Genomic DNA, 23,884 nt, shown 5'->3' on the forward strand with positions numbered 1-23,884 from the left:
TAATGTTTTGTGTTTCCCACAACAGAAGAACATAAACTCTAAAAAGGTGATAACAAAAAGAACAGTGTTGCCCTTTCATAATATTTTGAACTGTTACAGAACATAACAGTTATACAGTTAATATTAAGGTTGGTTTGAGAAAAATTTCATGGAACCTGTTAATTTCTAGAACAGGATTCATTTGGGGTTTATACTTCTTGAAGTTGTCAGATTAAACCTAGTGGAAAGATAAGAATAATGAATGAGAATAAGACAGAAGCCCAAACTAATACATAACAATAACAATCCAGAGTGGTTTGTTACAGCTAACAACTAAATTTGACCCTAAGCTGATTGATAAATATAGGAAATAAAGGGATAGTGCAATGAAAATGAACTTTGTCCAAAATAATAAAGGCATATTTGTCTGAATAGATAGAAAGAAGAAGGGGGAAGAGGAGGAAGAAGTAGAGGTAGAGAAGGAGGAAGAAGATCGAGATATCTGATTAGAATTATGGCAAACTCTACTGTTTCACATTATTGGGTAAAACAATTTCTCTTTCTAACTCCCCTTGCTATTTTAATAAAGAATACACACAGAAAATTCAGGTGTTGTATTTTTTATACTGGGAAACTTATTGAGACACGGACAAACATATCCTATTTTGCTTGATGAGGAACAATGGGTTTCTTTATTTTCTAGCTTGTGTTCATTCACCAGCCCAGGAAGTCTCATTTGCATCCACTAAGGCTTATTAATAATAAGCCATTCTGCCTTCATGGTTAATTACATGTTTCCAAGTAACATTTAACACTGTTTACTGTGAGGAGGATTGTGGACAAGGTAGACAGACAGGTCAGTCACCTGACCAGAGTTACCGAGTTAAATTAACCAGAGTTAATTTAAAGGTTTATACTTTTTACTATTGAAAATTTCAACCATACAGAAAAGGAGCATGAATAACACAATGCATTCCCAAGTACCCATCACTTAGCCTCAAAAATTATCAACTCATGGTCAACCTTCATATATGTTTCCACCTTCTCTAGTCATCCTGATTATTCTGCAGTGACACACCCAGACATCTTATCATTCAAGCTGAAATATTCAGCTTCAAAAGGGGATAAATCCAGAATTCAGCATGGTCACATATGAACTGTTTTTGTTTAAATAAATTGATTATATATATTTTATATATATTGATTATATATGTTGATATCGGAAGTATAGGGACATTTTCAGTGGTCACTCAATCTGTACGGGTAGTGTGGTAGCCACACACACACACAAACAGTCTAACCCAGAAGCAAATACATTAGTTGCCCATGAAAGTATAATATTGAATATTAAAAGTGTATTAAAGAGTCATACCTAAAGCCTGGAGGTCACCAAATATTGGGAGTGGTGTGCTTGGGACCAAATTCCGGTCTTGGTTCTGTGCTGTCATCAGAAGTCTGTGAATGTGTGCAGTACACAAGGGCTACTAGTCTAGTGACTAAGGTTGCCTTTCCTGCTAATCCTCCTCTTACTCATCTTGGGACTGTGCCTGAAACTCCACATTACTCCATTACTCCCTTTGATTTGCCAGCAGTGCAGGCCCCACTTAAATCAAGATAAGTGGGACACTATCAATCATTAGCGACTTAACGGTTTTACATAACTTTTTTTCCTCATTGCAAAAGTAATGAGTTCATTAGAGACAATTTGGAAAATATGAAAAAGCCCAAAAAGGAACATAAAAAGCACCTCTAATCAGCAGTCAGCACTGATATTATAGTGTATTTTCTTCTTTTTTCCTAACCACATATTTTTTTGGTGAACTTATGATATTTTACATACTGTCTTGAATCTGCTTTCATTACTTTATAGTACAGAGATATACTTCTATATGATTAAATATTCTTTCCCAACATAGTTCTTTATTCTTATATAATATTCCCTTGTAAGAAAGAACTATAATTAATGTTTTGGGGGGACATTAAGCTTATTTCCTTTTAGCCACAACTTTGTGGGATGCATTGTTAAAGCTAAAAGCTCTGTACATATCAGTGTTTATTTCCTTAGAAAATAATCATAGGGAAAAATAGCTGAGGCCAAGGGTATGCATATTTTTAAGATTTTTAAAAATGTAATGCCAACTACCCTTTAGAAAAATTGCACCAAATTATATCCCCACCAAGAGTTTATAAATGTATCTGTTCCTGTGTACCCTTACCAACATTTATTGTAATTTTTAAAAAGCCTGTTAGTTTGGTAGATAAAAACACATACCTATTAGCTTTCTCTTAGCAGTTTAGTCTTAGCTCAGAACAGAGTTCAGTAAGTTTGACTAGGAGTGATGATGACGGGGTAGGGGAAGGGGGAGAAGCAAGATCCAGGGCACAGGAATTGCTAATGGATTTTACAAAATAAAGTTGGAATGTGATACTTGAAAGCTGAAAAATCAAGTCCCAAAGGTTTCTATCATAATGCAGGAGCTCTTAAGCAGGGGGTTGTGAAGGGTCAGATATTATACTTTTCCCCTCACACAGAGAAAAGCCCAGAGGATCTCCTCCTCTCCCTCTCACTGGAGGAAGCAACTACCACAATTCAGTTCAATCCAGTCTAAAAATCACTGGGTCTGTAGAAGGAAGATAAGTTCTTTTCAAGCCCTATGACTTCAGGCTCATCTATCACTCTGGCTCCTGTTTCCTCATTAAGAAAGTGAGAATATCACACCTACCTTGAAGATTTACTGTGGAATAAATCAAGCCATACATTTGAAAATATTTTGTGAATCTTAACTGTTACAAGGGACTGTGGCAGGGGAATTAAATTCTAAAGCCAGGCAAGTAAAGCAAAAACTGAGTGCAACAAGTTACTTAAAAGTTCCTTAAACTGGACACAAGTGCAGAAAGATGCTTACTTAGGAGTTTGAGAACAAAGACCCTCTGACCACAGCTGAGACAAATGCACTCTCAGTAAAACTGCCAGTGGAATTGCTGCAATTTATTTTCATTCTCTCTCTTTTTCTGCCAATTGCATAAACGAATCTAGGTTAGAAGAAAGTATGATGCAATTGTTATTCTTCTACAATTTTATATTGGCAAGTCAAGAAACCTCTCTGGGTCTCTTTATTTGTCTAATGGTGTAGTGCAGCTGGATCAGGGTTTCATCCAGTATTTCATTTGACAAATATTTTCAAAGTTTACTATTACTATGTTCCAGGCTGCTGTGTTGAATGTGGGGGGCGGAACACCAGGAAGGAGACACAGTCTGACCACAAGAGGCTGGCAAGTGGTGAGGCAGTTTCAACTTTGATTTGAGGAATGTGGGTTATTTGATCACCTTCTGTGGAGGTGGAATGCAGTGAATGTTTAGAAAAATTATGTAAAGTTACATATTTTGGTGTGACTACCAGCTACAATGCTCCATCTGATATGGATTAAGTTACTTATTTTTTTTGCTACGTTGCTATTTTTAAAAAATGTGAGTTAACTTTTTGTTTTGTTTTTAATCTGGACTAACACAATGTTAAATGAAAAAGTAATATAAAGATATTGAAAAATTCAAACTGTACAAAAAAGGTAAATAATGAGAAGCAAGTTTTTTTCCTAGACCCCCACCCCACTCTCACTCTATCCCCGCTCATGCTGTCCTCCTATTCACAGGCAACCACTGGGTCAATAAAACAAACAGTTGTTAAAGTGATCCCTGTGGTCCAAAAGTTAAACACTGAACTACATAATGTCTAAAGTCCCTTCCAGCTCTGAAATGAGGTCCAAGTCTTTCCTGGCGCATACCCTATCGAGGGTACAAGAGACAGACAAGCCTCATCTTGTCCAAAATGTATGGCTAGCAAAGGACAGACGAATGCAAACTGAATTTAAAAAATACATGCTAGATTTAAACTCCTAAAGGACAAACGACACGACTAAGGCACTTTCGTCGTTGGCTGTTTATTTACGAATTGAATTAAAGGTCCGTTCCAGATGTACACCCCACGAGGGTGGGAACTTCACCAGCTTTCACCGCACACAATGAGATCACTGGGCCAAGCACCCAAGTGCCGAGCACTTAAGTCGCGGCCAGGGGCCCAGGGTGGGAGCTCTAGCAGCGAGGGTCACGTAACCCGCGCTGCCCCCCTCTCCCAATCTTCCCTCTTCTCTCCCCATTCCCCTCCGCCCAGGCCGAGAAACGCCAGGCAACTCTCACTAGAGACTTTACCAATCCACAAGGGAAGTCATATTTGGGTAGGCAAGGGGAGAGGCGCGTAGCGCAGGAAAACAAGCCTCGCAGCAGCGTCACGCCTGGCTCTGCCACCGGGCCTCCCCGTCTCAAGCGATCGCCCCGCCCTCCCGGCCAGGAGTGCACCCCGAGATTGCGAGTGGGAGGTGCGGAGAGGCTAGACAGGAGCAATACCGCTTGCGTATAGACTCTGCGCGGAGGCCGCAGGAGAAGATCAGGGCGGGGCTTCAGAGAGCCGGGCGAGGGGGAAGGGAGAAGTCTCCAGTGCGCGCGCGCGCGCGCTAACCTTCCCACGCGGCGCGCTGTGGTGACGCCCGCGCGGCCCGAGAATGGGGCGGGGCCGGGGCGGGTCTCCGCGCTTCTCCCGCCCCCTCTTAGTCCAGGCTTTCCCTCCTCCTTCTTTTCCGTACACCGGGCCCCGTCAGCTCCGAGGTGCTTTCGTAGTTTAGCATCGCGTCGGCCCGGTCAGTCCAGCGGGCAGATGCCCCAAGCTGCTGCTGCCGTCGCCGCCGACTCCGCCAGTGGCGGTGTGGGAGGCAGGCGTCCGGCCCCGGGCCGCTGAGTGTGACGGACGGGGCCGGGCGCCGGGCGCCGCGGCTTCTGCGGCTCCGCGCGGGCCATGTATTTCCTGAGCGGCTGGCCCAAGAGGCTGCTCTGTCCTCTGGGGACCCCGGCCGAGACGCCTTTCCACGTTCAGTCCGACCCCCAGAGGACTTTCTTCGCAGTGCTGGCCTCGGCCCGCCTCAGCATCTGGTACTGCCGAGTAAGTAGAGCTGCCCGCCGCCTCTCGGCGATCCCTCCCCGGCGTCCCGGCACCACCCCGCCCTCAACTTCCACCCAGAGTCCCAGACCCTTTCCCTTTCGCATAGACCCACTCGTCTCGGCCGTCCGCCTCCTCGTTCCTCCTACTCTGACCCGGGGTCCGGGCCAGTCCTCTAGCTGGGGCTCCGGGGTGGATACAGTTGCTGCTGCTGCTGCCAAAAATCCTGTGCCTTCCTGCGTTGGACCGACCGCCGTGCACAGGGCAGACCCCACGCGCTCCCTCGGTTGAGCCCGAATTTACCCTCCTCTCCCTTCCCTTGTTCCCCATGAACAAATTCGTTTAAACTTCCCACAATTAGAAAGCTAGCGGCTGTTGTGTTCCCAGCCCTTCTTTGCTTTAAAGGCCGTTGATTTGGAGTTAGGGTAAGCGTGTTGGGCTTTTTATCCAGTGCCAGACTTTACAGGCCTCTCATAACTTATTTCTGGCAACTGCAGCTAGAGTTCTTTATTTTGTCTTTAAAGGTCTGGTTAACTTCTTGTCTCCCCCGAACTTCTACCCATTTTCAAGCTGGTCTTTTTTTTCTGCTGCTCTTGGACTCTTATGTAGAGAATTTTGTATGTTGGAGGCGGGGCGGGGGGAGAGTTGGTAGGAGCTGAAGTAGAACTCAAATCTGTTCGCACTACATCAGAGATACTAACAGCTGGAAATAAGATTTGGGGAGAGCACGGAACAGTTTTGTTCTTGCTTGCTGTTAATCCTGTTTTTTTTCTTTCTTGTATCTAATTACGGAGTAGATAAGAAGAAGGGCTTAAAAAGTAAATAGTGGATGAAAGACACTATTTTTCGCAACCTGTCTATAGAGGCTACAAAATAGGGTATAAAAGTGCTCTTGTTCTTTTTCTTAAAAGAAGGCGGCACTAATCGATGTCAGAGTGAATTTTTTATCTTTCCAGAGGTAACCTGACCATGTGGGAATAGGTTGTGACCTTGGCTTTATTAGATCTGTGTGAAATACTGATGTTAGTTAAATTAGTTACAACCCTCAGCTCTCTGTTTAACCACCTGAACACCCTTTGCTGTCCTCACAACCCTAGTAAATGTGGTGATGAGATTGAGACATTTCTGGTATCTCCTTTATGTGACTACCATAGACTGTAAATCGGACTTTTTACCTTTCAGTTTTGGCTGATTTAATTTTTAAATATATATATTGAAACAAGGTAAGCTGTTATAAAGCTGCATTGTGACTATTCTGTTTGGTGCTTGATTGCATTTTTTGAAAAAAAATATGGTATACCATTTGGTTCTTAAATAAGATGCTAATTCATTTACATTGTGTCTGCCAATTGCATAATTTTTTATGTTCGGGTGCATATACTTATATAAAGCACATTCTGAAAAAATAATTATAACTTGAATTTTAAAGTGTCTTGAGTTTAGTGAGTGATTTCACTGAAATGTAACAAATTGTAAAGACTAAAATTTTAACTTTTCTTATCTCTAAAAAGGCAGACCTAACTTATTTTTAGGCAGAATTCGACTTACTACGAGTGATGAATAGACCAGAAGCCTGTAAGTTACTTTAATCTTCTGTAAAAGAAACAAAAATACACTCCAGTTTTGGGTATTGAGAATATGTTCTTTTTTTCCTTTTTCTTTTACTTTTGGAGTTACTGTGTAAAAATACTGTGTAAATCAAAGGCAGTCCTGGAATTTAAAACTACCCATACTCCTTTCATTTAAACTCCTACTTTCTACACACAGATAGCTAGAAGTCCTGGGGCCACTACCATTCAGGTCCAGTGTACAGAAAGTTAGGTTATAGGAAATCTGTGGATCCAGAGATATGAGGTGAAATGAAATGAAATAATGTCTTAGGGAAGGCTGCAAAGTACTGTAGGCTTATGCATGGTTAATCCTGATCTTTGGCATCAGCTTTGTCATTTTAAAAATGGAGTATTGGTTCAGTTGATTTTAAGCTCTTTGATTATAGAACTGGGTGAATGCGGAACAGGTGTCAGACTCCAGCTTCTAGTCTCCTATTTCTGAATTATGCCTTTTTTTGGCCAAATCTGAAATTTTTTATTTTGATTTTCTATTTTCTACACTTACTGAAACTATGTAAGTTAAAATAAATTTAGGTTAACAAACTTCTTCCAAACGTGAAAATACCTCAAGCTAAATTGAGCATCATTTATCCTACATAATTTAGACTGAATTAGGCTAAATGTTTTCATGAGAACATGAAAGCTTTGATATTGGAGAGGTTGTATATGCAAGTATATACACTCTAGAATAAAGTGAATTTTGAAGATCTAAAGAAGGGTTTTATGGAGTAGTTGAAGTCTTAAAAGCCACTTGAGGGCTTTTGGAGACAGGAGGAGACATCAAAGAGATGAAAACATTGCATGCTTTGCTTCAAATTTTGTTGGGTCTCTCTTAGTAAGTGAAATTCACTTAAGGGGGATGTATTGTTTTAATAAAGAAGCCTAGCCTTGGTGAAGGAACATGGATTTATTAGTCTAAATTGGATTTTTTGATGTCCAAGAGAATTGCTATATGTAAAGTGTTGGTTAGTCATTGAACTATAGAAACATTAAAGTGAAATCTCTAAAAATAACTTCTTATATTTCATGGTTCTTTTAGTGAACTTTCATGTACTCCTTATAGCTACTATTATATCACATAATGGAATCCCAGTTATTGGGGTCATGTGTCTTGAAAATTCTTCCCAGACTCCAAATTTGAGGAATATAGTATAGTGCTGTTTAGATGTGTTTATGAACAAAAGAGTTTTTATAGATACTTTGCTTTTTGATTTCATTTTTAGTTTGAGGATGTAATCAGTTTTGAGTGTAACTTGATTTCTCTATTTTGTGATTCTACTTAGAAATTCTGAAAATTACTCAAGAGTTTACAACAGGGATCATTTAGATATTTTGGAACCCAAAAAAGGGTGCTTAAAAAAGATTTGATATGTGTATGTCAAATTGGGGTGGTAGAAGTGTGACTTTATTTATTGAACAATTGACGTCTTTCTGTGAAGTGTATTTGTAAAAGGATCAGTTTCAGCTTCAAGGATGAAGCTGCTGTTTAAAACACATAACAATTTATTATTGACATGGGTATTTTGTGAAGTGAATTGTGTTTTGTACTATACCAAAGAGGCTAGAATTATTCCTATAATACAGTATTTAACTGTTGATATGGAAGTCTGCGTATGTGAATGTGAATCACAGAATGGTATCTTAGAATGCTGTAATTCTGCGTTAGTGATATTCAGTTTTCAGATCATTGATTGTTTCAGATATATAAGTTAGCTTCACCAGTATTTTTGAACACTTCCTGTGAAAGATAGCATAAATGGGTGCTACATGAAAGGGATGAAGGGGCATACTTTATGTATCATAACAAAACATTTAATCCCAAGACATTAGTGTGTTAACATGATAAATGAACATTTTGTGAGTTATCACTGTGAGGGTTGCTAATAAAAATAACTTAGGAATTATGTGTCTGCGTAACTCTTGTTGGTATATGCTAATAATAGAAAACATTTAGATAGGTGTTCAGTGAAGCAAGTTGTAGGATCGGGTATCTGGTTAATTGCATAACCTCAGGAAGGACATTTAATTTGTACTTAACATTTGCCCAACTCACCCTTTCAAATCTACTGTATTACTGCCTTCAGAGAGCCTTCCTTATAAACCACTGCTTGGAAGTCTTTTAGGGTTCAGTGCTGGTTACAGAATGAAATTCAAATCCCTTAGTTTGATATCATAGACACTCTCCTCTTGGAATGCTCTCTTGCCCTATCTCTACCTATCAGAATATTATGCTTTAGCTTCTGTTGAAATTCTGATTTCCATATGAGTCATTCTTTATTTATCATAACCAGAAATATACATTTTTTGATGAAGTCTCTTTGTATTATTGGTTTGCCACATGCTTTATTTCGCCAACTCGATTGGAGTTCAGTAACTGACTAGAGTTCAGGAATAATCTTATTTTGTATTTTTAATAATGCCTTGAATAAAACATATGCTTAATAGCTATTTTTAAAATAAATTAATGAATTCAGGGTATCTGTCCTATGTGTAGCACAGAATTTTTTAAAGGTTTAATAATTGGAAGATTTTTAAAGTGTTGACATGTAATTTTTAAAATATGGTATGGTAAATTACAGTTTAAGTTCAGAAAAACTTTAAAGAGGGTTATATATGTGAAAGTGAATTAATTACTTTTTTGAAATACGTAGTAGAAAAGCAGTTTATGTTATTCATAATAAATAGCCAATATATGGAAACAACCTAAGTCTCTGTCAGTGGATGAATGGATAGAAATGTGTATATTTACACAATGGAGTAGTTAGTATTCAGCCATGAGAAAGAAGGACATTTACCATTTGTAAGTACCTGGATGGACCTCAAGGGCATCATGCGAAGTTGAATAAGATAGACGAAGACAAGTACTGTGTGGTGTTACTTTATGTGGAAGTTAAAAATGCTGAAATCGTTGAAACAGAGGTTACAATGGTGGTTACAGGGGACTGTGGAGGTTGGGGAGTAGGGGAGATGTTGATCAAAGGGTACAAACTTCCAGCTGTAAGGTGGGTAAGTTCTGGGAATCTAATGTACAGCATTGTGATTATAGTTAATAATACTGTTATTACTTGAGAGTTGCTAAGTACTTGAAAGTTGCTTGGGGCAGAGAAATAGTAATTACGGTAATTTATGGTAGTTATGTGACCTGATTCAGGTGTTAGCTAACACTGTGATCATTTTGTAAGGTTCAAGTGTTTGAAACCAACATGTACATTTTAAACTTATACAGTGCTGTATGCCAATTATATCAATGAAGCTAGAAATAAAAGTGGTACTTGATAAAGGATCCTACTTTAATTATTAGATAATTTACACTTCACCAAAACTTAAACTTTTGTGCAATAGTGTAATTAGTGGGAACTATTGGTTCCCAGCATGTGTTTGTATTGATATAATCTGAAGAAAAAGAAAGACACACACAGAAGAAGCAGTATAAACAAGTAAAGGTATTTCACTCATTTTTAGGTGCTTCTGAATCACTGACATTATCCGTATTAGAGGTAAGCATTCATTGTGAGCTTACTGTGTCCTAGGTGGTTTACATCATGGGAAACAAATTTTCCTGAATTTATGTCCTTCACATGCCTCATTCATGATTTTTGCACTGTTCTCATAGTACATACCCAACCTAACTCTTAAACTTGAGATTATCTTTCAAAATACATTAATTGATATCTTTACTATACATGGAAACCTAGCACCACTTATATTGATAGAGGATTACTGTATGAGGGAATACAATAAAAACAATGTTACTAAAATTGTTAAAGGCTCTTGCCCTTTTCTTAAAAATAGCAGTTGGCGGGTACACGAGAGAGGTTTAAGAGTAAACTAGTACCTCATACAGATTCCCTCCTTATTTAAATGAAAAGGGTTAAAGAAGAATTGAAAGAGTGTTCTCATTGTATGATTAAATATTTAATACAGTGTTTGTAAATGTTACCTAAAATAGTGGTGTAGGAAGTATTGTATTAAAGCATTTCACTTACTGCTATATAAAGCATTTGTGTATTAGGTAATTTATCAAAGTAGGAAAAAAATTTACAATTTAAAAATATTTCTAAATGTTCTAGAATTCAGACTTGTTACAAAGTGAGACAGTTACTTAAAATATTTTTATGAATGAGCAAGCATCAATTGGTTGGAGTCAAGGTATTTTTACCTATTAAGTTCATTATAATTGTGTTACTTTGGGTAGCCATCACATGCCTATCCATCTCCCCAAGTGATTTGCCTTTTTCAATCATAAATTATATATAAATTTACATATGAAATTTTGGATATTGTTGATTTACAGTAGAATTAGCTATGGTTTAACTTTCTAAAAGTTTTATTGAGGTTTATAAATATATATTGAAGTGCACAGTAATTTTTAGTAAACTTAGAGTTGTTCAACCATCATCACAATCTAGTTTGAGAACATTTATAGCAAACCAAAAGGTATTACCCCATTTGCATTCAACCTCTGCTCCCACTCCAACCCCAGAAACACATTGGTCTGCTTTTTATCCCTTTGGATTTGCCTTCTGGAGATCCCATATTAGGTGTAATCATATAATATGTGGTCTTTTGTGTCTGCCTTTTATTTAGTATAATGTTTTTGTGGTACTTTGTTTTAATGCTGAATATTATTCCATTGTATGAATATCCTTTATGAAACTGCTTGAATGTATTTGTTAATTTCATTTTCAGATTGTTACTGGCATAGAGTATAGATATAAAATTAATTCTTGTATATTGCTGTCCTACAGTATTGCCAGAACTTGTTTGTTCTAGTAGTTTTTTCTGGTTAGAACTAATAAACATTGAGCAAAATTGTAGGTCACGAAATAAACACACAAAATAAGTTGCATTTATATATAGTAACAATAAACATCCAGAAAAGAAATTAAGAAAACAATTCCATTTATAAGAGCATCAGAAAGAATAAATTTTGTAGGATTAAATTTAACTAAGGAGTTCTTATTTCTTCCTTCTTTTCTGGTTGTTTCTTTCTTCCTTCTGGTCCACTCCCTTGATTTGAGTACCAGTTTCCTTTCCATCAGTATTGGTTTCCTGTGCATTTCCCTTCATTTCAATTAGTTTAGCCTTCATATGTTCCTCTAATTTGTGACTAAAATCAACCAGTTCTGTGAGCATCCTGATCACCAGTATTTTGAACTGTGCATCTGAGAAGTTCGCTCTTTCTAGGTTGCTTAGAGTTATCAGCTCTGGGGCTTTAAGTTCTTCTTGAGCCATATTTTGGACTGTTCGTGCCTGTTACGTATGAGGAGTGGAGCCCTAGGTGTTCACCAGAGCGGGGCAACTCAGGTGCTGGGTTGTGACGCTGTATGTGGGGGCGGGGTCAAAGAGGAGCAATGGCAGCCCCCTCTGCTGCTTCCCCGCCTAGTCTGTCTCACTGCACGCAAATGTGTGACCGCATCCGGCCAGCTGCCGTCTCCGCGCTTATTGGGTCTGCTGCTGGGGCCTGTGTGGTCTGGCTCACTGCTCACTGTTCACTCCTTTGCTGGTTTATCTGTGCGTGAATGTGTGACTGCGGTCAGCCTGCCACCCCATGCATTCACTGGGTTCACCTGATGGTACCCCGGCTGCCTGGGCACCCGGGGTCAGGGGGATCCTTCCTGCCCAACCCCGCTCTGCTGCTGGCCCCGTCCCTGTTACCGGTCCAGTTGAATGGTTCGTTGTTGTCAGACTTCCATATAGTTCAATTTTCTGTTCTTTGGCTGTGTCTTTGTTTACTAAACCTTTGTTGTATTCAAACTTGGTTGTGGGAGAAGGCACAGTGTTTCCACCTATGCCTCCATCTTGGCAGAAGTCCTCAAAAAAATGAGGAGAGGCTTAGGAACCTCCAGGACATCTTTAAACGTTCCAACATCTGAATTATAGGGGTACCAGAAGGGGAAGAGAAACAGCCACAAGTGGAAAATTTATTTGAACAAATAACAAAGGAGAACTTCCCCAGTCTGGCAAAGGAAATAGACTTCCAGGAAGTCCAGGAAGCTCAGAGAGTCCCAAAGAAGTTGGACCCAAGAAGGAACACACCAAGGCACATCATCATTACATTAGCCAAGATTAAAATGAAGGAGAGAATCCTAGAAGCAGGAAGAGATAAGGGGACAGCCACCTACAAAGGAGTGCCCATCAGACTGTCAGCTGATTTCTCAAAAGAGACCTTGCAGGCAAGAAGGGGCTGGAAAGAAGTATTCCAAGTCATGAAATCCAAAGACCTACAACCAAGATTGCTCTATTCAGCAAAGCTTTCATTTAGAATGGAAGGACAGATAAAGTGCTTCTCAGATAAGATCAAATTCAAGGAGTTCATCACCACCAAGCCCTTATTATATGAAATGTTAAAGGGACTTATCTATGAAAAAAAGATAAAAAATATGAACAGTGAAAGGACAGCAAACTCAACAGTTATTAACAACCACACCTAAACAAAAGCAAACCAAGAGGACAGCTAGATCAGAAGTGGAACCATAGAAATGAACACATGGAGAGTTAGCAACAGGGGAGTGGGAGGAGGAGAAGGGGGGAGAAGGTACAGAGAATAAGTAGCATAGATGGTAGGTAGAAAATAGACAGGGGGGAGGGCAGGAATAGTATGGGAAATATAGAATCTAAAGAACTTGGGACACGTCATAAACTAAAGGGGGGGAATGGTGGGGGAGGGGGTGGGCAGGGTGGAGGGGAATGAAGGGGAGGGAATAGAACAACTGTAATGGTATAATCAATAAAATATATTTAAAAAATAAATTTAACTAAGGAGGTGAAAGACTTGTATGTTCAAAACTACAAAACAGTGATGAAAGACATTAAAGGAGAGTCAAGTAAATGGAAAGCCTTTACATATGTGTTCATTGATTGAAGACTTAAAACTTTTAAAATGACAGTACTACACAAAGCGATCTACAGATTTAGTGCAACTCCAACAGTATGTTTTTTTAAAATAATTTTACTTATTTATTTATTAGATTTTATTTATCTTTAGAAGGGAAGGGAAAGAGAGAGAGAGAAATATCAATGTATGGTTGCTTCTCGTGTGTCTCCTGCTGGGAACTTGCCCCTGCTGGGGACCGGCTTGCAACCCAGGCATGTGCCCTGACTGGGAATCGAACTGCGATCCTTTGGTTCGCAGGCCTGTGCTCAACCCACTGAGCTACACCAGCCAGAGCCCAACAGTATGTTTTATTGTGGAAATATAAAAACTCATCCTAAAATTAATAGGTTATCTCAAGGAATTGCCCTCATTAAACTAAAATTTTTATCAATTTTATGGATCTTTTCAGTGAACCAGCTTTTGGGTTTACTGACCTTGGCCTATTCTTTGTGTTGTAATTTGTTGATTTTTATTTCTTTAATTATATTTTATTGATTATGCTATTACAGCTGTCCCAATTTCCCCCTTTGTCCCTCCTCCACCCAGCATCCCCAATCTGTCAGGCAATCCCACACCATGATTCATGTCCATGTTCATATGTGTAAGTTCTTTGGCTTCTCCATTTCCTATACTGTACTTTGCATTCCCATGGCTATTCTGAAACTACCTATTTTTACTTCTTAATCCACTCACTCATTTCTTCACCCATTCCCCTATATGTCCCTCACAACCTTCTCCCATCTGGCAACCATCAAAATGCTCTGTGTATCCATGATTCTGTCTCTGTTCTTGTTTGCTTGGTTTGTTTTTTAGATTTAGTTGTTGATAGGTTTGTATTTTTGCCATTTTATTCATAATTTTGATCTTTTTCTTCAATAGGTACTTTTAACATTTCATACAATAATGGTTTGGTGATGATGAACTTTTTCTTGTCTTGGAAGCCCTTTATCTGCCCTTTGATTTTTTAAAAATTATTTATTTATTTATCTTTAGAAGGAAAGGGAAGGAGAGAAGGAGAGAAATATCAATGTATGGTTGCTTTTGGTGCATCCCCTGCTAGGAACTGGCTCCTGCTGGGAATTGGCCTACAACACAGGCATGTGCCCTGACTGGGAATCGAACCACGATTTTCTGGTTTGCAGGCCCGTGCTCAATCAACTGAGCTACACCAGCCAGGGCTTGCCCTTTGATTTTTAATGATAGCTTTGCTGGGTAGAGCAGTCTTGGCTGTAGGTCCCTGCTTTCCTGACTTTGAATATTTCTTGCCAATCCCTATTAGCCTGCAAAGTTACTTTTGAAAAATCAGCTGACCATATTATGGGAACTCCCTTGTAAGTAACTAACTTCTCTTGCTGCTTTTAAGATTTTCTCTTTATTTTTAACCTTTGACATTTTAATTATGTGTCTTGGAGTGGGCCTTTTTGCATCTTGTTTGGGACTCTCTGCTTCCTGGACTTGCATGTCTATTACCTTCAAAATTAGGGAAGTTTTTTTTTCATTCTTTTTTCAAATAGAGTTCCCATTTCTTCTCTTTCTCTTCTCCTTCAGGCATGTCTGTGTTGCAAATGTTAGAATGCCAGAGTTGTACCAGAGGCTGCTTACACTATCCTCATATTTTTGGATTTTTTTTCTTATTCTGTTGGTTGTTTTTTGTTCCTTTATTCCAAATCATTGATTTGATTATCAACTTCATCCACTCTACTGTTTTTCCCTGTAAATTGTTCTTTATTTCAGTCAGCGTATCCTTCATTTCTGACTGGATCATTATGCTGTTGAAGTTCTCACTAAGTTCCTCGAGCATCCTTATAACCAGTGTTTTGAACTCTGTATTTGATAGATTATTCATTTCCATTTTTCAGTTCTTTTTCTGTAGTGTTGATCTGTTCTTTGTTTGGGCTATATTTCTTTGTCTCCTCCTTTTGGCAGCCTCCCTGTGTTTTTTCTGTGTATTAGATTGGGGCTGTCAAACTCATTTTCACTGGGGGCTCTATCAGCCTCATGGTTGCCTTCAAAGAGCTGAATGTGATTTTAGGACTGTATAAATGTTACTACTCCTTAACTAGGGGCAAGGAGCTCGGCACTGCTGTCAGGTAGAAACAAGGTGCTGAGTTGGATAAAACAAGGTGGAGGGCCAGATTTGGTCCATGGGCCTTGTGTTTGCCACCTGTGTATTAGATAGAGCTGCTATGACTCCCTGTCTTGGTAGTGTTACCCATGTAGTAGGTGTCCTGTAGAGTATAGTAGCACAGCCTCCCCTATCACCCAAGCTGGATACTTAAGGTGTGCCCTTTGTGTGGGTTGAGTACACCCTCTACTTGTAGTTGAGCATTGATTACTGTTGGCAGGTCAGTTGGAGGGATTAGCCCAGGCCAGTCAGCTGCAGTACTGGCTGTGTCCACTGACCACCAATCTTCACCCTCTGGAGGCTCAGTTGTGCAGGGGCAGGGTGGTGATGCCTGACGTGGTCTGTATCTCTTCACTGGGTTTGCAGGCTCTGGGGTTTCCCAGGTGGTGGAGGCCAAGGTCAACCCCCACCTGTGTTTTGCCTGGTGCTACCCTGCTTGAGCTATATAAAACAGTATGAGGTGGCTGCCACTTGTGCTGGGCTCGGAGGTTCCCAGACAAAGACAAGTTGTGAATCTAGGTTGGCTGTTGCTAGTGGCAGTCCTGGGACCACTTAGCAAGAGGAGTGGGGTCTGGGGGCTCACTGTGGCCCAGCTGTTGTTTGAGAGGACTTAGGAAATTGTGAAGCATGAGCTTAGGTCAGCTATTCATATGGAAAGGTTACTGTTAACAGCTTGAGTGAGCTGTAAATTGGGTGGGATGGAATCTGAGGGGATCTTCTGGGTGGGGCAAACAGGTTGATGGAGTCTCAGTTATGGTATCCACCTGCTGGCTCTGTGGTTCTGTGTGGGGAGAGTTCAGAAAAGGGACAGTGGCCTCTACTGGTCTTTCTGTGTGGGAGAAAGCTGTCTCCCAGATCGCACCTTGACGCCAGGAACTTCAGTTCCTCCCTGTATGCTACTTGTGCCATTCAGGCTGCCACCCTGGTGCTGGAGCTCAGAAGGAGTGAGTCTCAGTAAGTCCATGTGTGGGTTCTTTAAGAGAAACTGCTTGAGACTGCAGCAGTTTCTTCCAACTCAATCCCAGCTGGTTCTCGCTGCCAGAAGTTATGGGAACTTACCTCCTGGCACTGGAATGCTGGACTGGGGGGGTGTGGGCCTGGGGCTTCTTGCTCGCGAGATATTCCTTCCAAATTTTTATCTATCACACATGAGTGTAGGACTAACCGTTTCTGTGTCTCCATCCCTCCTAATGGTCTAGATGGATGTGGGTTCTTTAATTCTGTAGTTGTCAGACCTCCATTCAACTCAGTTTCTGATGGTTCTGAGGGTAGGTTGTTCTATTCAGTTGTAATTTTGATGTGGTTGTGTGAGGAGGTAAGCCGTGTTAACCCGTCTGCCATCTTGACTGACTTATTTTATTGAATTTTTAAAAGATTTTATTTACTTATCTTTAGAGGGGAAGGGAAGGAGAGAAGTGTCAATGTATGGTTGCCTCTCATGAGTCCCCTGCTGGGAACTGGCCTGCAACCCAGGTGTGTGTCCTGACTGGGAATCGAACCGAGATCGTGTGGTTCACAGGCTTGCACTCAATCCACTGAGCTACACCAGCCAGGGCCATTTTATTGAATTTTTACAAAATTATTTTCTTGTACTTGGTTTGCGTTTAATTTGCTTTATATTCACTAGGTTGGAAGCTTAGATTATTAATTTAATTTAATAATTTAAATATAGGCATATTGGGTTCTAAGTTTTTTTCTAAACACTGCTAGCTATATCCCATAACTTTGTTTTTTTGAGCAGTTTTAGGTTACAATAAAAATGAGAGAAAGGTATATGGAGTTCCTACCTCTACACATGCATAGCTTCCCCCCATCAACAACATCACTCATCAGAATGGTATGTGTGTGTATGTGTATGTGTATGTGTATATATATATATATATATATATATTTTTTTTTTTTACCAAGGATGAACCTGCATTGACACATTGTAATCACCCCATTGGGTCGTAACCTCAGAACAACTTGTATTCTCTGAACAAGTTCTGGGAGCAGGGAATGCAAATGAAATGCAAATTCCAAATCATAGGGAAGGGGATGGGGATGCCTCCAACTGTCGAGGTCCAGCTCTTAGGTCAAAAAGGTGGTTATGTCTTCCTACTGACCTTCCCCACACACCCAGAGTTCGTAGTTTACCTGAGTTTACTCTTGGTGTTGTGCATTCAGTGGCTTTGGGCAAATGTTAATGACATATATTCATCATTGTAATATACAGAATATTTTTTTTGCCCTAAAAACCCTCCATTACCTCACTGTTCATCTCCTCCAGTTACATAACTTTTGTTATATTTGAGTTTTGTTTCCAGCTTAGTTTTTAAACTTAAAAAAAACATTTATTTGAATCATGATTTATTTAGAAATGTGTGGTTTAATTTCCAAATATTTGAGGATATCCCAAAATCTTTGTTATTAATTTTTAACTTAATTCCATGTAACTGGGGAATATACGGGGTCTGGCAGAAGTAATGGCTGCTTGAGTATCGTTGGTAGGGTAATAATATGGGTGTAATAATTTATAGGTTTAATTTAAAAATTTCACCCCAAATGTCATATGGTGTGCTTGAGTATGATATTGTTATGTTATAGAATTACATACTTATGATTTTGTAATAAAAGATTTTTGTAATAAATAAAGGGTGTTATTTGTGCTGGATCCTGTATTTTAACATATTTTCTTTGAGATTTTAAAGATCTGTTTAATGGGTTAGTATGTCATTTGTGTCAGAATATTTTTTGTGTGTACTTGTAAAGCAGGGGTGCCAAACTCATTTTCATCAGGGGCCACATCAGCCCCTCCCTTCAAAGGGCCGAATGTAATTTTATGACTGTATAAATGTAACTACTCCTGAACAGTTAAGCAAGAGCTAAGCAAGAGCGTAGCGCTGCTGCCAGGTAGAAACAAGGTACTGGGCCTGATAAAACAAGGTGGAGGGGCGGATTTGGCCCATGGGCTTTGTGTTTGCCACCTGTGTTGTAAAGAATCTGTATTCTGCTCTTTGCAGTGTTCTCTAAATGTTAGGTTAAGCTGATTGACCTGACTGTTCAGCTCTTCTATATCCTTGCTAATATGCAGTCTAGTTTTAGCAGTTATTGAGCATGGAGATTGAAATTATCAGCTATTGTTGAATTGTCTTTTTCCTGTTTCAGTTTTGTCAGTTTTTGCTTTATGTATTTTGGGACTACATTGTTAGATTTGTATGTATTTGTAATGGTTACATGTTTCTTTTGTATTGATACATATTAATATGAAATGTTTCACTTTCTCATTTTTTTCTTAAAGTATATTTTTTATGTCATTACCAGTATAGTTCTCTTATGGTTATCACTTGAGCGACATACCTTTTTTCACCCTTTTACTTTCACACTACTTACATCTTTGAATCTGAAGTGTGTCTTACATAGGTTCTATTTAGATACTGTTTTTTTTTGTTGTTGTTTTTAAAAATCAAGTCTGATAATCCCTGTTGTTTGATTGGAGTGTTTAGTCCATTCACATGCAATGTGATTATTGATGTGTTTGGTTTTACATTAGCTGTTTTGCTATTTGCTTTCTGTATCTCTTATGTTGTTTATCTGTTACTCCTTTAATTAATTTGGTTGCTTAACTGTATTTTTAGAGTTACCCATATTTTTTGGACTATAAGATGCACCCCCCCCACACCCCCACCCCGAGGAATAATGGCTGTTAATGGTGTTGTTGAGTTCTGTTTACATTTTTATTAGTGAAATATTATGTTATTTATGTTAGGAAATATTTTACCACATTTTTGCTTCAAAATTTTTATTCCTATTTTCCTCTAAAAACGAGGTGCATTTTATGGTCCAAAAAAGATAGTACTTTACTAATAGTTGCTCTAGCAATTATAATATGGATTTCATTATAGTACATTTCAGGTTGAAACTGACTTAATTGTAGTAAAACAGCAATTTTTTCATCCCCCCTCTTTTTACTTTCATGTTTTCAATGTGGTAAAATACATATAAGATAAACTTCAGCTTTTTAGTAATTTTTGAATGTGCAGTTCTATGGCACATTGTTGTGCAACCACTACCACTGGAAGGAAAGAGAGACATTGATCTCTTGCCTCTCTTAAGCTCTCTGACTGGCAGGTCAAACCTGCAACTAGGTCTATGTGCAACCTTTCAGTGTTTGGGGGGGGTGGCGCGCTTCAACCAACTGGGCCACTTGGCCAGGGCTGAGTCCCTGCTTTTGATTCCTTTGTATATGTCTCCCAAAGTGGAATTGCTGGATTATATGGTAATTCTGTGTTTATTTTTTTGAGAAGTTGCTGGTTTTTAAGAAATCATTATATCCTTTTTGACAGTGGTTGTACCATTTTACATTCCCACCTGCGATACTCAAGGGTTCCAGTTTCTCCACATTCTTAGCAACACCTGTTCTTTGCTTTAAAATTTTTTTCTTTTTATGATAGCCACCCCGATGGGTAGGTTTGATTATTGGCCATTTGTATATCTTCTTTGAAGGGACATCTGTTCAGTTTCCTTGCCCATTTTTAAATTGTGTTGTATGTCTTTTTGTTACTGAGTTGTAGTTCTTACTGTTCTCTGAATATATATGACTTGCAAATATTTTCTTTCATTATGAGGATTATCTTTTCATTCTGTTGAAGTATCCTCTGATATCCAAAAGTTTTTAATTTTAATGAAGTTCTGCTTAACCATTTTTTCCTTTGTTGCTTGTATTTTGGTACCCTACCCAAGAAATCATTGCCAAATCTAATGTCTTGAAGTTTTTGTTCTTCTTTTCTCCTAAGAATTTTATAGTTTCAGTTCTTACATTTATGCTTGTGATCTATTTAAGTTTTTCATATATTTCAATATGAATGTCAGAATTTATATATTTTTGTTGGATATCCAATTTTCCTAGTGCTATTTGTTGAAAAGAGTGTTCTTTTTCCCTGTTGGATGGTCTTGGTGCCATTGTTGAAAAACAGTTAATTGTATATGCAAGTAGTTTTTATGCTACATGGCATTGTTTTGATTACTGCAGCTGTGTAGTAAGTTTTGAAATCAGAAACTTACTACATGAGACCTCCTTACTACAAGAGAAACTTATGAGACCTCCAATTTTGCCCTTTTTCAACATTATTTTTGACTATTTGGAGTCCCTTGAAATTCTTTATTAATTTTAAGGCAAACTTTCACATTTTGGCAAATAAAAAAATGTGTGAGGATTTAATTAGGGATCTGTAGGTTGCTTTGGGTAGTATGGACATCTTAATATTTTATGTAATTGATGGACACAGCATGTCTTTATTTATCTGCATCTTCTTTAATTTATTTCAGTATCATTTTGTAGTTTTCAGTGTACATGTTTTTCACTTTCTTTGGTTAAGCTCAATCCTAAGTATTTTATTCTTTTTGATACTGTTAAATAAAATTGTTTCTTTAATTTCATTTTTTGATATTTATTATTACAAAGAAATTAATTGATTTTTGTGTTGGTACTGTATCCTGTAACTGTGCTAGATTCATAATTGCTAACAGTTTGTGTGGAGTCTGTAGGGTTTTCTACATATGAGATGTTAACAGAGAACAGAAATAATTTTACTTTTTCTTGTCTGTCTTGGATGCCTTTTATTTATTTTTGTTGCTAATTGCTCTGGCTAGGACTGTCAGAACTATTTTTTTCATAGAAGTGATGAAAACATCCTTGTGTGTTCCTGACCTTAGAGAGAAAAAGCTTTTTAGTTATTTACTTTTGAGTATGATTTTGGCTGTATGTTTTTCACATAAGGTTTTAATTATGTTGAGGTATTTTTTGACACGGAAAAGTTGTTGAAATTTGTCAAATACTTTTTCTGAATTAACTGATAATGGTCATGTGGTATTTTTCCTTCATTCTGTTAATTTGGTGTATTCATTGATTGATTTTTATGTGTTGAACCATTCTTGCATTTCAGAAATAAATCCCACTGGTTATTATTTATAATTCTATTAATATGGTATTGGTTGTATTGAGGATTTTTGCAGTTGTAGACATCAGGGTTATTGAGCTCTAGTCTTTTTCCTTAGAGTCGTCATCTGACTTTGGTATCAGGGTAGTAATGGGCGCCTCAGAATGAGTTAGTGTTCCTCCTTCAATTTCTTGGGAGAATTTGAGAAGGACTGGTATTAATTTTTCTTAAAATGTTTGGTAGAGATCACTAGTGAAACCATATAGTCTTGGGCTTTTCCTTGTTGGGCATTTTTTGGTTACTAATTCAGCCTTTTACTAGTTGTAAGTTTATTCGAATTTTCTATTCAGGCTTCAGAGTTTGTTTGCTGTGTATTTTTCAGGTATTTGTCTATTTTATCTAGGTTATACAGTTTGTCAGCATACATTTGTTCATAGTACTCTTATGATCCCTTTTTATTTTTTAATTTGCAGGGGTTTTAAAAAATTCACAAAATACAAGTTAAATCAGCCAGATATTTCGTGAGTAATTTTGCAACTTACAAAAATCAAGTACTACAAATGCTTATGGATTTTTATTTATAGTGATTCCCTTAGGATTTTGTTTCTACATCTGTCAAACCCTTTCAGTATGCTACACATGAATTATTTTCTTAACAGTTTCTTTCATTAAAACCTAATACATTTGAAATTGCTGTACCGTAGCTTTAATCCAATGATACTTATTTATATTTTAAAAAAGATAAATCTATTGTGAATACAAATACATAAAATAGCCTTATTTTGATTTTGGAAAGAAACGCAGCTTTTTAGTTTGCATGGAGCTAAAGCAGGGGACCTGCTTCTTTCCAGTTGCACTCCAATCTTTCCAAAAGTCCACTCGGTGCTGAGAAACTTTCATTTTCACCAGTGTGAGGAGTTCTGTGAACTCTAAGGAGGAGCCAAGTTTTCTCAGCATCTCACACAAATCTTGAATGTACCAAGAGCCATTCACAGTTTCTTGATGAGAATAATAACATTCAACAGAGTGACACATGAAGAAGTCTGCTCTAGCAGGCAGTGCTAGAGCAGTAAACTGAGACCGCATCCACCTCCCTGATGTTGGCCTCCAGCTTGCCTGTGGGATGATCCACGAGGACATTGAAAGGAATGACTGGCACGGCATACTGGTTTTCCTAACATGGCCTGAATGATAAATGTCTTGGGTTTTCCAACCAAGCTCTGACACTTTTCTCCTTTGAACACGTCAGTCAATGTCTGAATTTGAATTTTGGCATCATATGTGTAAATGTGATTGCTTTCACCATGACTCAGGAAAACACATAAAAAGCATTTGGCACCTACATGGCTAGAGAGTGATGCCTCAATGATTTTGAGAAGTAGTTCTGCTTTAAGATGTTAAGGCATTTCACTTCAAATCCTAGATATGGGGACCTGCACATAGGGTTGTCTGTCTGCATTGGTGCCCTGCCTTTCTGGCAGTGTTAAGTACCAGAAGGACCTCTTACGATTGAAGATTGAAACAAGTCCTCTCCTCTTGTGGACTAAATGTAGTTTTCTGTTGATCAAACATTTCACTCTTATAGAAGGCATCTGTTTCTGTTATATTTTGACCCTCACCTGCAAAGCAAGCCTTTCAGGGCCCAGGTAATAAGCTCATTGTGGCCGAAGGCAGTGTGCACTCCCAGGGGTTTCCGCTTCCTCTCATTTTTGTTCTTGTAAATTCAGTAGTGATGTCCCCTTTTTCATTTCCATTTAGTTGAGTCTTTTTTCTTAGTCTACTTAAAGATTTCTCAGTTTTGTTGACCCTTTTGAAGAATTGACTCTTGATTTCTTTTATTTTTTCTTTATTGTTTTTCTACTCTTACTTTCTCTCTGTTCTGATCTTTATTATGTTCTTTCTTCTAGCTTTGGGTTAATTTGTTTTTTTTTTTTTTATTTTTGTAAGATGTAAAGTAAGATTGATTTGACCTTTTTTAAAAAATATTTTATTTCTTTATTTTTACAGGGAAGGCAAGGGAAGGAGAAAGTGGGAGAGAAACATCAATGTATGGTTGCCTCTCACGTGTTCCCTAATGGGGACCTGGCCTGCAACCCAGGCATGTGCCCTGACTGGGAATGGAACCAGTGATCGTTTGCTTCACAGGCTTGTGCTCAATCCACTGACCCACACCAGCCAGGGCATTATTTGACCTCTTTTTTAATGTAAGAATTTATAGTTGTAAGTTTCCTACTTTGCACTCCTTTGTTGCATTTCATATATCTTGGTATGTTGTGGTTTCATTTTCATTTGTCTCAGATATTTTCTGATTTCCTTTGTGATTTTTTCTTTCCCATTGGTTATTTTTAAAATGGGTTGTTTAATTTCCAATATTTGTGAGTTTTCCA

At 38.4% G+C, this 23,884-nt stretch overlaps 1 protein-coding gene and 1 pseudogene across 2 annotated transcripts in view; one reads left to right on the plus strand and one right to left on the minus strand.

Annotated features, from left to right (window-relative positions):
• The first annotated feature begins 4,579 nt into the window (after positions 1–4,579).
• RIC1 (RIC1 partner of RAB6A GEF complex) overlaps positions 4,580–23,884 on the plus strand; it is a 135,251-nt gene continuing 115,946 nt past the window's right edge. For both annotated transcript variants that reach the window (XM_037036337.1, XM_037036338.1), the window contains exon 1: positions 4,580–4,970. In XM_037036337.1, the coding sequence (XP_036892232.1) occupies positions 4,827–4,970 (144 nt within the window). In that variant the 5' untranslated portion in view covers positions 4,580–4,826. The remainder of the gene's footprint in view (positions 4,971–23,884) is intronic.
• On the minus strand, positions 22,025–23,270 carry LOC118980036 (caspase-6-like; annotated as a pseudogene).

The sequence above is a fragment of the Sturnira hondurensis genome, unplaced genomic scaffold, assembly GCF_014824575.4.
Source record: "Sturnira hondurensis isolate 20B ecotype Veracruz unplaced genomic scaffold, ASM1482457v3 Scaffold0022824, whole genome shotgun sequence".
Classification (NCBI taxonomy): Eukaryota; Metazoa; Chordata; class Mammalia; order Chiroptera; family Phyllostomidae; genus Sturnira; species Sturnira hondurensis.